Below are 16239 nucleotides of genomic sequence, written 5' to 3' on the forward strand. Positions count from 1 at the left end.
ATTCCCTGGTTCCAGTCCTCCTAGGCTGCAAGTCCCATTTTGTCAACAAAATAAAGGGGGCGGGCACGGTGGCTCACACCTGTAATCCCAACACTTTGGGAGGCTGAGGCGGGAGGATCGCTTTAGCCCAGGAGTTCAAGAGCCCAGAAGCTGAGACTAGCCTGGGCAACATAGTGAGATCCCATCTCTATTAAAATAAAAATGTTGTTTTTTTGTTTTTGTTTTTTTTTTGAGACAGAGTCTCGCTCTGCCGCCCAGGCTGGAGTGCAGTGGCCGGATCTCAGCTCACTGCAAGCTCCGCCTCCCGGGTTCACGCCATTCTCCTGCCTCAGCCTCCCGAGTAGCTGGGACTACAGGCGCCCGCCACCTCGCCCGGCTAGTTTTTTGTATTTTTTAGTAGAGACGGGGTTTCACCGTGTTAGCCAGGATGGTCTCGATCTCCTGACCTTGTGATCCGCCCGTCTCGGCCTCCCAAAGTGCTGGGATTACAGGCTTGAGCCACCGCGCCCGGCCTAAAATAAAAATGTTTAATTAAAAGAAGAAGAAGAAAATAAAGGGAAGCATCAAGGACTCTTTTGCCTCTTTCGGGTTAGCTGGTAGTGAGCGAGAGAACGAGGGAAGGCGGGCGGGGCCGCCGGCTCTCCACGCCCTTTTCATTTCCACTCAAGGAGACCCACCTGGGAAGAGTGAGCGCTGCAAGACCCAACCTTACCACGCTAAGGTTACTACGCAGCGCCGGAGCCCGCTGTCTGCCCGGCAACCGATGACGTCCTGTTGGCGCGTCCGTGACGTCAGAGGCGGGCGCCACACTTGAAGAGGCTGAGGGAGGCGGTGGCGCAGCTGTGGCGCTGTCATGGAGCTAGCGCGGGAAGCGCGGGAACTGAGTTGCTGGGCGGCCGAAGAGATGGGGGTGCCCGTGGCAGCCCGAGCCCGGGAATCGACGCTGCGCAGGTGAGGACCGCTCCTGGAGTGAGGACTCCCCACCCTGGAGATTGAGTCTCCGGGAGTGAGATCTCCACCCCTCATTGAGGACTCGACCCCCCGTTCCCCATCGAAAGTGACCCGAGTTACTGAGGGCTCCCTGCCCTGGGAGGCTTCCCAGAGTGAGGTCCCTAGCACTGGTGAGAATCCTCCACGAGTTAGTGAAGATCCCTCTCCGTATGGAAATAGGATCTCCAGGGTGAGGCTGTCCCCGCAGCACCTCCCCTTCCCACCCTTACCCCAACCAAAAAGGACACTCAGGAGTTAGCCGTGGCCACCCCATCGGGATTGAATCTGTAGGAGTGATGCCCCACATCTGGCCATGAGATGGCACTTCCTGGCAGTACATCCCCCACCTCCACCTCTGAATGTGACTGGATAACCCTCTCCCAGGAGAAAGGGAGCCCTCGCCACTCACCCCCACCCCCACCCCCCATCCCCCACCCCCGCCTTCCCGGGGAATGAGAATACCACCATACTTAGTGCAAAGATCCAGTCCCTACAAAAATAATGTTTTACCAATTAGCCGGGTGTAGTGGTGCCTGCCTGTAGTCCTAGCTGTTCTGGAGGCTGAGGTGAGAGGATCGCATGAGCCCAGAAGGTTAAGGCTGCAGGGAGCTATGATCATACCACTGCACTCCAGCCTGGGTAACAGAGCGAGACTCTGTCCCTAAAAAAAAAAAAAAAAAAAAAAGTTTGGGCCTTCCCTCCCCAAGAAGTGAGAACTCCCTAATAAAGACTCCCTACCACCATCACCTTGGGAATGAGGATCCCACACCCTGTGTGCTGCCCCAGGCATACGCTTACACACTGTCCCCACAGGCTGTGTCTGGGCCAGGGGGCTGACATCTGGGCCTACATCTTGCAGCATGTGCACAGTCAGAGGTAAGTTGGGCTAGAGTAGGGGAGGGGGCACAGGTGAGGTCCGTAGTAACTCCTCTTTTTTCCTCTGCACTGTAGGACTGTCAAGAAGATCCGAGGAAACCTACTCTGGTAACTGCTTCTTAAAGCTATCCCTTCCTATCCCCACTCCCATCTAGCCCTGTCCTCACCACAGCATCACACCTGTTGCCCTCCCCACTGGAAGCCCCACTCATCCACTGACTCTGGTCTCATTTTCCTAGGTATGGCCACCAGGACAGTCCACAGGTAAGAAGCATATGCTGCAAGATTCTCTTTCATCCGAAAAATGATTTGTAGATCTCCTGCTCTAAGCCCAACCAGGTGCTGGGTGATGCTGGGGACAATGGGTCACAAGATAGCCCTGATCCCCATCCTCATAGGGCTTAAAGTCCAGTGGAGATAGCATTAGCTCAGCTGGGAGCAGTGGCTTACACCTGTTATCCCAGCACTTTGGGAGGCTGAAGCGGGCGGATCACCTGAGGTCAGGAGTTCGAGACCAGCCTGTCCAACATGGTAAAGCCCCATCTCTACTAAAAATAAAAAATTAGCCAGGTGTGGTGGTGCACACCTGTAATCCTGTCTACTTGGGAGGCTGAGGCAGGAGAATTGCTTGAACCTGGGAGGCAGAGGTTGCAGTGAGCCGAGATCGCTCCACTGCACTCCAGCCTGGGCAATGCAGTGAGACTCTGTCCAAAAAAAGAAAAAAATATAAAGAGATAGTATTAGCTGGGGGCAGAGAGGTGGGACATGGATATGTGGCATCAAAGCTGCTGAGAAGAGATGAAGGGACAGGTTTGGGAGAGATGCTGAGGCCAGTGTAGGACCTAGTGGGTGTAAGAGGCTCATATGACACCTGAGGGGAGGCTTCCAGGAGTCCTTGGGACTTCTAGGTGCAGGGCTCCAGGAAGAGATCAATACTAGGACAAAGATGTGGTTGTCATCAGCACAGACAGGAAACAGGAAACAGGCTGGAAGTATGGGTAAGACAATCCTAAGAGGAAGGAGGGAGCCAGTACCCTAATGCTTCTGCGTCAGACACAGAAACTGCTGAGCAAAAACCCTTTGCCACCAGTTGAGGAGCCTGGTACCCCCAAAAGACAGGCCAGGCTGAACCCCGATCAGACCGTGCATCTCACCCTGAATCTGATCCTCCCAGGTCCGTCGGAAGTTAGAGCTGGAAGCTACCGTGACCCGCCTGCGGGCAGAAATCCAGGAGCTCGACCAGAGCCTGGAGCTGATGGAGCGAGACACTGAGGCTCAGGGTGAGCCATGGGGCCAGAAAATGGGCAACAGAATGTGGGCCGGGAAAGGTGCTGATGGCCACCCTTGTTCCTCCTACAGACACAGCCATGGAGCAGGCACTTCAGCACACTCAAGACACCCAGCGTCGAGCTCTCCTCCTCCGGGCCCAAGCTGGGGCCATGCGAAGACAGCAGCATAGGCTCCGAGATCCCATGCAGCGGCTGCAGAATCAACTGAGGCGCCTGCAGGACATGGAGAGGTGGGCCTCAGGGACCCACCCTCACCAGGCTGGGCAGCCAGACATTCTCTTAGAGACCTCAGGGCTCTGCCCCGATCCCTTCTTGGGTTCCAGAATTCTCAACTCCCACCATTAGGATGGAAGGTCCATGAGGCCAGGAGGTTTTGTCATCTCAGTCACTTATATTTCCAGTGCCTAGAATAACAGCTGTATACCTAGAACACCAGCTCTGGGGAAACAGCCACAAACAGAGAACAAGTCCTTGCCCTCCTGGAGCTTACACTGTGACACGGAGAAGACAGATAGTAAACTAGGAACCAAACAGACCCTATCATTTCTGGTAGAGATGAGTGCTGTGAAGAAAAGCCTGTAATAGAAGGGAGAGGGAGATGCTGCCCTAGCGAGGGAAGGCCTCTGAGGAGGTAACATTGAACTGGGAGAGGAATTTCTGTGCAGAGGGAATAGCAAGAGCAGAGGCAGCGTGCTCAGCATGCAGGAAGAGCAGCCAGGGGCCAATGTCAGCTCGAGTTTCTCAGGCAAGACTGAGAACCTGAGGAGGTGAAGTTGGAGGAGTGGACAGAGAACTGTGGATGATGTGTTGCGATTTTGCCCTGAGACTGATTCGTGCCCTGGCTTGGCCACTTAAAATTGAGTGACCTTAGGCTGGGTGCGGTGCTCACACCTGTAATCCCAGAACTTTGGGAGGCCGAGGCAGGCGGATCACTTGAGGTCAGGAGTTTGAAACCAGCCGACAAAAATTAGTCGGGTGTGGTGGTGCATGCCTGTAGTCCCAGCTATTCGGGAGACTGAGGCAGGAGAATCACTTGAACCCGGGAAAAAGAGGTTGCAGTGAGCTGAGATCGTGCCACTGCACTCCAGCCTGGGCTACGAGAGCAAAACTCCATTTGAAAAAAAAAAAAATTGGGTGACCTTGGGCAAGGTATTTAACTTCTGTGTGCCTCAGATTCTAAGATCTGTGGAATGGAGATAACATTAATACCAAGCTTATCGGGTAGGCATGATCGTTAGGTGGACTCAATCATATGAAGTGCTTAGAAAAGTGCCTGTTAACTGTTGTTATTGTTCTGGGGTTTTGTTGTTGTTGTTTTTTTTTTTTTTTTTTTTTGAGACAGAGTCTGGTTCTGTTGCCCAGGCTGGAGTGCAGTGGCAGCTCACTGCAACCTCTGCCTCCCGGGTTCACACCATTCTCCTGCCTCTGCCTCCCCAGTAGCTGGGATTATAGGCGCATGCCACTGTGCTCGACTAATTTTTGTATTTTTAGTAGAGACGGGGTTTCACCATGTTGCCCAGGCTGGTCTTGAACTCCTGACCTCAAGTGATCTGCCCACCTCGGCCTCCCAAAGCACTGGGGTACAGGCATGAGCCCCCACACTGCGCCCATTGTTATTCTGAATGTGCTGGGGAAACATCACATTATTTTGGAGGCATCTGAGCAGGGACATGATCTTCCTCGGGTTTTAACAGGATCATTGACTCCTGGGTGGAGAACAGTCTCATGGGGCAAGAGCAGTGGAGAGGCTAATGCGATATTCCAGCTGGGAGGTGACAGTGGCCTAATCTGGAGACGGCTTCCGGGATCTAGGCTTAGTGGTTCCTCTGACTGGCCTTGCTGGCAGTGAGAAGAGATGGGGCACAGACATCTGTTTTCCCAGGGACCCCAGCCCCAACTGCACTTCTCCCTCCAGGAAAGCCAAAGTAGATGTGACCTTTGGATCCCTCACATCAGCAGCTCTGGGCCTGGAGCCTGTGGTCCTGGTAAGAGTCCCCGATCATGGGAGAAGGGGCAGGGAGCCTGGAGTCAGGCAGACGCCAGGGTCCCCCTCAGGTCCCTTCCTCTTCTCCCTAGCGTGATGTTCGAACAGCCTGCACCCTCCGGGCCCAGTTCCTGCAGAACCTCCTGCTTCCCCAGGCCAAGAGAGGCAGCCTCCTGTGAGTGTCCCTAGCCCCCAGAGACCCTGCAAAGAACCTGGGTTTTAAGAGGAGGGTGTCTCTTACTAATTCCTCAGACACTGAGCTTCTGGGCTACGTTCTATAGAAGGGGACAGACTCATCACAGTGACAGTCAGGTGGTCAGGGCTGTTGGGGGAGTGAGGAGGCCTGAGAGGCTCTGGGCACCCAGAGGCAGTGCCTTTCCCAGCTAAGAAGGTAGGGAGGGGAGAGGTTCTTTGGTGAGGAGGCTCAGCTGGGGTGAAGGGTCCAGAGAGTGTCCAGATGAACAACCCATGTAAAGGCCCCAAGGCCAGCAGGTTGGTATAATTGGGGAACTCAAGTCTAACAGGCACAGGGACGATGACAGCCCCTACCTTATAGGGCGGTGGTGATAACTAGAGGATAATTGACGTGTCTTGTAACATTTTCTGTCCCCTTACCCAACCCTACAGAACCCCTCATGAAGACCACTTTGGCACTTCCTACCAGCAGTGGCTGAGCTCTGCGGAGGTGAGAGGGCAGGGCTCTCAGGAAAGGCACAGCCTCCCGCCCCATGATCAAAACTTAGGGTGCCAGGACCTAACTCTTGACGACAGCCCCATTCCCATGGGGTCTCAGCTCACAGCCCTGCCCCGATCCTGCCCTGACTTCACCCTCCCTCCCACTAGATGCTGCTGACAAACCACCCCCCGGGCCACATCCTGGCTGCCTTGGAGCACCTGGCTGCAGAGCGGGAGGCAGAGATTCGGTCCCTGTGCAGTGGGGATGGGCTTGGCGATACAGAGATATCCAGGTGTGGGGCAGGGTATCCCTACAGTTGGGGAAGGCCGCGTGAGTGGGTGAGCTGGGATAGCCTCAGGACCTGGCCCAGCCACCTGCTGACGGGGTGGAACTGAAACCCACTGCCCAGTGGGGTGGCAGGACTGACACTGGCCACCCTCGAGTACCAAGGCAAGGCCACTGCACGGCTCCCTCAGCAGCTCTTTCCCCACCCCAGACCCCAGGCCCCGGACCAGTCAGACTCCAGCCAGACCCTGCCGTCCATGGTTCATCTCATCCAGGTGACCCCAGGGCTCGCCTCCCCACCGCATTCCAAGACTTCCTCAATCCCCTCACCCATGGATCATGCCCTGGGTGTACCCTGACTCTGTACCCCCCTTGCAGGAGGGCTGGCGGACTGTGGGTGTGCTGGTCTCCCAGCGGAGTGCCCTTCTGAAGGAGCGGCAAGTCCTGACCCAGCGCCTCCAGGGCCTGATGGAAGAGATGGAGAGACGCGTCCTGGGATCCAGTGAGAGGTGAGGGGCTCCCCAAGCAGGGGCCTCTAGGCTGTCTCGCTTCTGAGCGTCTCAGCCCATTGGACTTTTTCAGCCCCTGTGACTCCCATCCCTGTCTCCTCTCCCTGTGGTTTCTCTCCCTGGTTTATGGTCCCTTGTGTGGCTCAGTTGCCCTGCTGTCCTTTGCTCTCCTCCGCTTGCCCTGCAGGCAAGTGCTGATACTGGGGCTTCGGGGCTGTGGCCTGTGGGCGGAGCTCAAGGCCCTGCGCGCTCAGAGCCAGGAGCTGGAGGATGCAGCCGGGCATCGGCAGCTCCTGCTGAGGGAGCTACAGGCCAAACAGCAGCGGATCCTGCACTGGCGCCAGCTGGTGGTGAGAGGCTGGGCCTGGGAAGAGGTGGCGGGGCCTTGTGGAGGGCCAGAGGGGAGGCTTGAAAACTGGCTAAGAACTGGACCTAAGCCCAGTGTGGTAGCACATGCCTGTGGTTCCAGCACCTTGGGAGGCTGAGGTGGGAGGATCACCTGAGCCCAGGAGTTCAAGGCTGAAGTGAGGTATGATCACACCACTGCACTCCAGCCTGGGTGACAGAGCAAGATGCTGTCACTTAAAAAAAAAAAAGAATGCTGTCACTTAAAAATTAAGAACTGGGCGTCCTAGGCAAGAGCCCAGGTGAGACTCCCAGGCAGAAGCAGGACCTAAGTAGAGAGGCGCACTAAGGCTGGGAGCTTGGAGGAGTGAATCTCAGGGTATCCTGGTTCCTCAGGAGGAGACCCAGGAACAGATCCGCCTGCTCATCAAGGGAAACTCAGCCAGCAAGACCCGCCTGTGCCGGAGCCCAGGGGAGGTGAGATGGGCGTTGGGCTGAGGTCTGGGTAGGGCTGGATCTGCCAAGATGGGGCTGGGTGGTGGGCTGCCCCACCCATCCCTCGCCTTCCCCGCAGGTGGTATCTCTGGTCCAGCGAAAGGTGGTCCCTACATCTGAGGCAGTGGCACCGCAGAGCCGGGAGCTGCTGCGCTGTCTGGAGGAGGAAGTCCGGCATTTGCCTCACATTCTGTTGGGCACCCTGCTGCGGCACAGCCCTGGAGAGTGAGACTGGGGCCGCCCCATCCCTGCCCTGCATCCCCTGCCATGGGTGACTGTCGCTCCCTGAACCTCCTCAAAAAAGATAACCCCAGACCCCCAGTGTTCCCAGGCTGCCAGACCTCACCCTTGGGTCGGCAGCCCTGGTCTTGGCATCCTAGGCCCCAGACCCACCTTGAAATTCCTGGGTCCCCAGAGCTCCAAAACCCAAGGCCTCTTCTCAGTACCCACCCAACCCAGACTTCTCCCCACCCCTAGGTTGAAGCCCCTGCCCACAGTCCTCCCATCCATCCACCACCTGCACCCCGCATCCCCAAGGGGCTCCAGCTTCATAGCACTGAGCCACAAGCTGGGGCTGCCCCCAGGGAAGGTGAGTGCCTGTCTCCTGTGACCTGTCTCCCCAGCCCCGCCCCAGATGACTATCCTTCCCTCCCCTTCCAGGCCTCGGAGCTGCTCCTGCCGGCAGCTGCCTCTCTTCGCCAGGACCTTCTGTTCCTGCAGGACCAGCAGAGCCTCTGGTGCTGGGATCTGCTCCACATGAAGACCAGCCTGCCGCCGGGCCCTCCCACCCAGGGTAGGCCTGCCCTGCCGCCCCATCCAGCCTCCCCGCCCATTCCCACTACCAACAGCCTCCACGAGTCCTTACCAGCAACCCCGTTGCTTACACAGTGTCCACTGTGTGCTAAGGGCTTTAAACAGTCTCCCTTCTTTCATCTGCACAGCAGTCCCATGAGGTAAGTGCTGCTGTTCTCTCCATTCTACAGAGAAGGGAACTAAGACGCAGAGGTTAGTAGGTTGCCCAAATGGCAAAGCTGGAATTTGAATCCAGGTGGTGTGAAATGGGTCCGTGCTCCCAACCACTAAGCCACACTGCCCGTCGACTTTCCACGTGTTCATTCATCACCATCACGTAGTATACCTCAGCAGTTCAAAGCCTGGGAATCCTCTCTGCCCTGTGTCTTCCTAACTGTGCGGCCTGCCCGTGCCTTAGCTTCCTCTTCAGTGGAGTAAGCATAAAGCAATGTCTTACCGAGGTGCTGGGCAGATTCAGGCAGGGGACCCGCACAGGGCACTGAACACTGCCTGCTATGCAGTAAGCACCCTGTGTCTCCAGTGTGATTAGCATCATTGTCTGTGTACACACACAGTCTCTTGGAGTCATGACCATGAGGAAAGGGACTTTAAGACCCCCAGTTTACAGATGAGGATACTGAAGGTGAGAGAAGTTCGTTAATTCCTGGATTCACTCACCAGATACTCACTGGGTGTCTGCCAGGTGCCGGCCCAGATGGCTTGATGGGGAGTGAGGAGAAAGGTCCCCACCCCAGGGGTTTCCCCAGGATGGAAGTAAAGAGTAAAGAATGAAAGGATAAATACATGGAAGAGGAGAATTGATGAGAAATGAACTGGCAGTGCCAGCAGCACTGGAGGAAGAGACTGTGTTCCAGCCTCTGAGTTTGGGGCCCCCTGCCCTCCACTTCTCCACGAGGGGAGGGAGCAGTGTGCAGGAGCAATGAGAGCAGCCCCAGACCCTGCACGGCCTCTGCCCACCATGGCCTCTGCCCACCTCAGCCTCTGCCTACCATGCCTTTGGCCCACCGTGCCCTCTGCCCACCTCATGCGTTTTTTGGTTTTGCTTTTGTTTTTTTGAGACAAGGTCTCATTCTGTCACCCAGGCTGGAGTGCAGTGGTGCCATCCCGGCTTACTGCAGCCTCAACCTCCTGGGCTGAAGCCATCCTCCTACCTCAGCCTCCCGAGTAGCTGGGACCACAGGCATGCACCACCATGCTTGGCTAATTATATATTTCTTGTAATCATGGGCATCTTGAACGCTACACATCTATCATGGAACTCCTGGTTCTCTCTACTCCAAAGAACAATTTTGTTCCTCCTCTTCTTGTTTCCTCCCTTGTTAAATTATCTCACCCTCCTCATCCAAGTGCTGTACCCAGAAACCCAGGAGTCATCCTGAATTTCCCCATCTCCCTAATCCCCCCACCCCCACCAGCTTCAACCTCTTAGCAAGCCCTAAGGGTCCCATCCCCAGAGTTCTCCCGGCCCTCTGCCCCACTAGCCTACAGCTCCAGTAATTCCACCTGACAGCAGACGGAGCTGAAGAAAGAGCCAGTGTCGTGAGCAAGGTCACAGGGCAGGGATGGGATGGGGTCAGGATTCAGGCCCAGCTTGTCTGATCACGCTGCTCGTCGACACTTGCTGAGCTGGGCCTGTTCTGCACACATGGAGAGGGAGTAGGCCCAGTCCCAGTCCCAGAGGAAAGCACCACTATCGTGAAGCTAGAGCAGGTGGAGGAGGAAGCCTTGGGGCGAGGAGTGTTGGAAGGGCCTCCAGGAGGAAAGATGCTCTCTACTGTGGGCCCTGGGGATCGGCCAGGTTTTGCCACATCATGAAACTCAAATACCTACTGAAGAGCTTGGACTCTGCCTTGGGGGTACTGGAGAACCTTGGAGGGTTCCAGACAGGAGGGAGAGCATCAGATTTAGGCTTCAGGAAGATCCCTGTGTATAGTGCAGAGGGTAAGCCAGAGCAGGAGACCGAGGCCTGGAGCAGAGGAGAGGAAGAAACGCTCAGAAGACTGAGCGGACAGGCCATGGAGATTGATGGACTCTCAGGGGTAGGGAGGAAAGCATCCAGAAGGAGGCCTGGGTGGGGCCGGGGGGATGGTGTGGACTGCCCTTAAGATGAGAACCTGGGAGGAGGGACAGGTCCTCATCTCAAGGGCGGTCCCTCAGAAGGGGACTTCCAGGCTGGGAAGAGGAGACAGACTCATCATTAGTTTGTGGGAAATGCTGAGGTCAAGACTAGGGGACTGGAGACTTGGGGACTCATTGCTGTAAGGTACCAGCGAGCCAGAGGACTCAAAGCTGCCTCCCGGCTTTCTCACCCTCAGAGCTGCTGCAGATCCAGGCATCCCAGGAAAAACAGCAGAAAGAGAACCTGGGGCAGGCTCTGAAGAGGCTGGAGAAGCTGCTGAAACAGGCGCTGGAGCGAATCCCTGAGCTGCAGGGGATCGTGGGGGACTGGTGAGAGGGGAACGTGCTGTGGGTGGGAAACAGAAAAGTCAGGACTCAAGCCGGGGGGCTGGTGAAAAGGAGCAGGCCATGGTTTTGCGGGGAGGCCAGCGAGGGTCTGGAGGGCCAAGCCTTCTCTTTGATGCCATGCCCTTCCCCAGGTGGGAGCAGCCAGGCCAGGCCGCCCTCTCTGAGGAGCTCTGCCAGGGCCTGTCCCTGCCCCAGTGGCGGCTGCGCTGGGTTCAGGCCCAGGGGGTCCTGCAGAAGCTGTGCAGCTGAAGAGAGTGTTCAAACAGAAGCCGAGAACTTGACACTGTTCACCCCAACACCTCACCTCCCCCAGGACATTTGGAAGAAAGCGGCGCCAGGATTCCTCGGCCGTCATCCCCACCCGCACCTGCAGTCCCCTCACGTGCTGTTCTGTTGCCCCGCTCAGCTCCCTGGCCCCTGTCCTTTCATCACTTTTATTCTCAGCAAAAAGTAATTGAGCACCTCCTCTAAGCGCTGGGGAGTCCACACTGAACAAAAAGCCAGAAGACCCTGTCTTCCAGCAGTTGAGTTCTAGGGCAGGGAGACGGAGTTTACAAGATAAGGAAAATATACATGTAGGCCGGGCGCGGTGGCTCAAGCCTGTAATCCCGGCACTTGGGAGGCCGAGACGGGTGGATCACGAGGTCAGGAGATCGAGACCATCCTGGCTAACACGGTGAAACCCCGTCTCTACTAAAAAAAAAAAAATACAAAAAACTAGCCGGGCGATGTGGCGGACGCCTGTAGTCCCAGCTACTCAGGAGGCTGAGGCAGGAGAATGGCATGAACCCGGGAGGCGGAGCTTGCAGTGAGCTGAGATCCGGCCACTGCACTCCAGCCTGGGCGACAGAGCGAGACTCCGTCTCAAAAAAAAAAACAAAAAAAAGGAAAATATACATGTAGTATGCTGCAGGTTAACTGCTGGGTGGGAAATCCAGCAGGGGGTGGGAGGTGTGATTTGAATTGAGTGCCACACTGCCCAGATCACACTCCATCAAGGGGTGAGCAGGAGCAATGGGGTGGCTGAGGAAGAGCTTGCAGCTCAAGGCAACAGCACATGCAAAGACCCTGAGCCAGGATGTGCTGGAATAAGGGCCATAGAGGTGGACAGTATAGGTTGGGGATAAGGAATGTATTAAAAGATGAGAATGCCTTCTAGTTTGTATAGTTTCTTTTTTTACATGTAAATCAGCCATTTGGAATTTATCCTAGCACATGGATCCAATTTTGTCTTATTTTACATATATCCTAGTAGCACTTACTGAAATTCCTAGTCAGAGTGGCAGTTGCCTCTGAGGGAAGGTGGGCGGCTGGGATCAACTGAGGAGGAGACACAGAAATGTCCTAGCTGATGGGAATGTGCTGTGTTGAGAGCAGCGGAGGTGATGCAGGTATAGAGATTTGTCAGAGCTCATCTAGCTGTAGTCTTAAGGCCTGTGCATTTCACTGCATGGGTTACTCCATTTATAAAGCAAAGCCTTATGCTTTTGATATGCCACCTTTTTATGCGCTAAATGTCCATGTTTAATTGGATTATATCTGGCTTCTTTCCAGAACTGCTTTGTATTTAACCCTCCATGTGCCATTCCCACAGTAGCTTAATAGAAAGGCTTGTGATACATTGTCATATCTGTTTTTGTTTTCTTTTGTTTTTGTTTTTGTTTTTGAGATGGAGTCTCACTCTCTTGCCCAAGTTGGAGTGCAGTGGTGTCATCTCAGCTCACTGCAACCTCCGCCTCCCAGGTTCAAGCCATTCTCATGCCTCGGCCTCCCCAGTAGCTAGAATTACAGGCACGCACCACCATGCCCAGCTCACTTTCATACTTTTAGTACGGACGGGGTTTCATCATGTTGGCCAGACTGGTCTTGAACTCCTGACCTCTAGTGATCCGCCAGCCTCAGCCTCCCAAAGTGCTAGGATTACAGGCGTGAGTCACCACACCCAACCACATGGTCATATCTGAAACGGCTGGATGCTCTTAGGTGCTCTTTTTCTTTCTTTTTTTTTTTTTTGAGACAGAATCTGGCTCTGTTGCCCAGGCTGAAGTGCAGTGGCACGAACTCAGCTCACTGCACCCTCTGCCTCCTGGATTCAAGCAATTCTCATGTCTCAGCCTCCTGAATAGCTGGAATTACAGGCACCTGCCACCATGTCTGGCTAATATTTGTATTTTTTGTAGAGTCGGAACTTTACCATGTTGGCCAGGCTGCTCTCCAACTCCTGGCCTCAAGTGATTCTGCCGCCTCTGCCTCCCAAATCTTTGCCTACTGGGATTACGGTTTCCCCTATCTCGGTAATTTTTTTTCCCCAAATTAAGTGAACATTAGATTTAATTTGCCTGACCCCAGAAGAAAAACAGGCACAGATGGTAGTTTTACTGGTGTTGCAGTAAGTTTTCAAATTTGGAAGTTTGGCAGCTTTATGATCTTAAACCTTGCTGTCCATCTCTCACACAACTCCTCTGTTGGCCTCCAGAGCCCCTTCACTCTCCCAGCTTTCCTCCTGCCCCTGGTTGCTATTTCCCAGCCTTTCCATGTTGGCTTTCCCACGCACAGTCCTTAGTGTTCCTGCTCCTCCTCTCTCTCCTCATCACAGTTCCCAGCCCCCACCTTCAACTGAACTCAACAAAATCTTCAACTTCATACGGTAGTCACATTGTTAGTAATAACACTGGCATTTTTATTTTGATAAAATAGACCGTTTAAATTTTGAGATTCTACCTTATATTTTTTGAAATTACATACTAAAGCAAATAAGTAGTGATATAATGTCATTGGGGACCGAGATTTTTAGTGTGAATGAAAAAAGATAACAAATATAAACTCAAAGAAGTAAACACCTGTAGTCTTTCATATGAACTGGAAATATCAGAATAAAGTCATGATTTTCCTCTTTCTAAAAAATATATATTTCCCTGGTTAAGTCCCCTGAAAAGGTCTAAATATAATGACACCCCAGTAACTGAGCAGCACTAGTGTACAGACTGTGGTCTCTTTTTTTTTTTTTTTTTTTTTTGAGACGGAGTCTCGCTCTGCTGCCCAGGCTGGAGTGCAGTGGCCGGATCTCAGCTCACTGCAAGCTCCGCCTCCCGGGTTCACGCAATTCTCCTGCCTCAGCCTCCCCAGTAGCTGGGACTACAGGCGCCCGCCACCTCGCCCGGCTAGTTTTTTGTATTTTTTAGTAGAGACGGGGTTTCACCATGTCAGCCAGGATGGTCTCGATCTCCTGACCTCGTGATCCGCCCGCCTCGGCCTCCCAAAGTGCTGGGATTACAGGCTTGAGCCACCGCGCCCGGCCGACTGTGGTCTCTTAAGTGCCATTTCTGACTAAGAACTAGGGACTCTTGTGAAAACAGCCGATTCTAGGTCTGGGGCAAGAAATGTGCAAAATGTGTACAGGATATTTTGTGCCAGGAAGCAAAGAAGTCCTCCAAGACTACTGTGGCCAAGTCAAAGGAATTCAGGAGCCAGTCTGAAGGGCTCTCACTGGCCAAAGGTGGGGCATGTTGAGCAGTAAAAAGAACCACAGTGGTTTGAAGCACATCAAATATGCCTGAATCTGTAAGTTCATGTTGATACTCATATACCTCATTGAAATCACCTTTGAAGAATACTAGGCACCCATTCATTATTTTGAAAAATTTTATATATAAAATAAAAGAAGCATGTTCTCTATTTTTCTTATACGTACAAGTAACCAATTTTTTTGTTTGTTTGTTTGTTTTTTTGAGACAGGGTCTCGTGCTGTCGCCCAGGCTGGAGGGCAGTGGTGAGATTTTGGCTCACTGCAACCTGTGCCTCCTGGGTTCAAGTGATTCCCCTGCTTCAGCCTCCCAAGTAGCTGGGATTACAGGAGCGTGCCACCATGCCCAGCTAATTTTTGTATTTTTACTAGAGACCGGGTTTCGCCATGTTGGCCAATCTGGTCTCGAACTCCTGACCTCAGATAATCTGCCCGCCTCAGCCTCCCAGAGTGCTGGGATTATAGGTGTGAGCCACTGTGCCCGGCCTAAGTAACCAAATTTCTGATGAAGAGGTTATTTATGGAAGAATCACAACTAATAACTTAAGAGAAAATACTAGAATTCAAAAACCACTATTTGCCATGAATTAATTAAGTGATGGATACAAGTAATGATGATGAAGGGCTACTAAAACTATTAGGGGAAAGGTTGATTGGGCTGTCTCAAAAAATAACAACAAAAATAAAAGGCCAGGCATGGTGGCTCACGCCTGTAATCCCAGCACTTTGGGAAGCTGAGGTGGACAGATCACTTGAGGTCAGGAATTCGAGACCACCCTGGTCAACATGGTGAAACCCCATCTCCTCTAAAAATACAAAAATGAGCCAGGCATGGAGGCACAAGCCTGTAATCCCAGCTACTCCAGAAGCCGGGGCAGGAGAATAGACTGAACCCGGGAGGTGGAGGTTGCAGTGAGCTGAGATGGCACCTGCACTGCAGCCTGGGTGACAGCCAGACTGTCTCAAAACAAATACATAAATTAAAATTAAAATACAAAATAAGAGTGTCAGACCTCTGAGCCCAAGCTAAGCCATCATATCCCCTGTGACCTGCAGGTATACATCCAGATGGCTTGAAGCAACTGAAGATCCACAAAAGTGAAAATAGCCTTAACTGATGACATTCCACCATTGTGATTTGTTCCTACCCCACCCTAACTGAAACGATATATTCTCCGCCCACCTTTAAGAAGGTACTTTGTAATATTCTCCCCTGCCCTTAAAAAGGTACTTTGTAACATTCTCCCCTGCCCTTAAGGTACTTTGTAACATTCTCCCCGCCCTTGAGAATGTACTTTGTACGCCTATCCCAAACCTGTAAGAACTAATGATAATCCCACCAATCTTTGCTGACTCCTTTTTCGGACTCAGTCCGCCTGCACCCAGGTGAAATAAACAGCCTTGTTGCCCACACAAAGTCTGCCCAATTGGTGCTCTCTTCACACGGATGCGCGTGACAAAGAGAAGACTAGATCAAGTGAAATCCAGACGTGTTGAATATTGGTAGCGTTTGAGAAGTACTTAAGAGTTCGTTATACTATTCCCCCTAATGTGCATGTTTGAAAATACTCAGAATAAAACACTTGTGAGGGCTACGGGGATAAAAAGAAAAAAAAAAAAAGGGTCAGCTGTGGCCCAAGAAAGGACAGGGACCAAGCCCACGGACGTGCTCCTCTGAGTTGCACTAGTCTCTGGGCCTTGACTCCCACACTGAACAGCCTCCTCAAAAGTCTTCAGCTGTCGTCCAGGAAGCCCGGGTCAGGCGCTTCCTCCTGGGCGTCTCTGGTCTTCGTGGGAACCACAGGTCGGGTGTCAACCTACTCCAGGATAGGGGACCCCAGGCCTCCCAGCCTTGCCCAATGCTGGGGTTGACGCAGACTTTAGCGTCTTTTTAAACTTCCGGCGCAGGCTCCGCGGTGGCACAGGACGGTCCTCCGAAGTTTCCTGCGTTCTCAAAGGTCCAGATTCCACATTGGGGATGGGCCCAA

The 16239-nt window shown here is 53.4% G+C and overlaps 1 protein-coding gene and 1 long non-coding RNA gene across 3 annotated transcripts; both read left to right on the forward strand.

Moving 5' to 3' along the window:
* Nucleotides 1-806: 806 nt before the first annotated feature.
* On the forward strand, nt 807-11882 carry HAUS5 (HAUS augmin like complex subunit 5). 2 transcript variants are annotated; one of them, XM_015441833.4, is made up of 19 exons: nt 807-951; nt 1804-1866; nt 1942-1974; nt 2106-2130; nt 3041-3146; nt 3226-3385; nt 5071-5140; nt 5232-5314; nt 5767-5824; nt 5983-6107; nt 6312-6375; nt 6479-6609; nt 6797-6959; nt 7351-7431; nt 7529-7674; nt 7927-8038; nt 8110-8242; nt 10578-10710; nt 10860-11882. In XM_015441833.4, exons 1-19 carry the CDS (start codon nt 854-856, stop codon nt 10975-10977), a joined length of 1902 nt encoding a protein of 633 aa, XP_015297319.3. In that variant the 5' UTR covers nt 807-853; the 3' UTR covers nt 10978-11882. The 2 variants fall into 2 exon arrangements, 1 of the variants encoding a protein (XP_015297319.3); XR_012427461.1 differs by lacking the exon at nt 7927-8038.
* A 1118-nt stretch (nt 11883-13000) lies between these two features.
* On the forward strand, nt 13001-15668 carry LOC141409083 (uncharacterized). The gene is made up of 2 exons (XR_012427462.1): nt 13001-13386; nt 15308-15668. It is a non-coding gene; the product is annotated as an uncharacterized lncRNA (long non-coding RNA).
* Nucleotides 15669-16239: the final 571 nt, after the last annotated feature.

This window comes from Macaca fascicularis, chromosome 19, assembly GCF_037993035.2.
Source record: "Macaca fascicularis isolate 582-1 chromosome 19, T2T-MFA8v1.1".
Lineage (NCBI taxonomy): Eukaryota > Metazoa > Chordata > Mammalia > Primates > Cercopithecidae > Macaca > Macaca fascicularis.

Bases quoted from the DNA above. Each gene is read 5' to 3' on its own strand.
- HAUS5 (XM_015441833.4), top strand. From the start codon at position 854: ATGGAGCTAGCGCGGGAAGCGCGGGAACTGAGTTGCTGGGCGGCCGAA. The intron at 952-1,803 runs GTGAGGACCGCT...CTGTCCCCACAG, and splicing joins CGGGAATCGACGCTGCGCAG to GCTGTGTCTGGGCCAGGGGG. The intron at 3,147-3,225 runs GTGAGCCATGGG...TTCCTCCTACAG, and splicing joins GCGAGACACTGAGGCTCAGG to ACACAGCCATGGAGCAGGCA.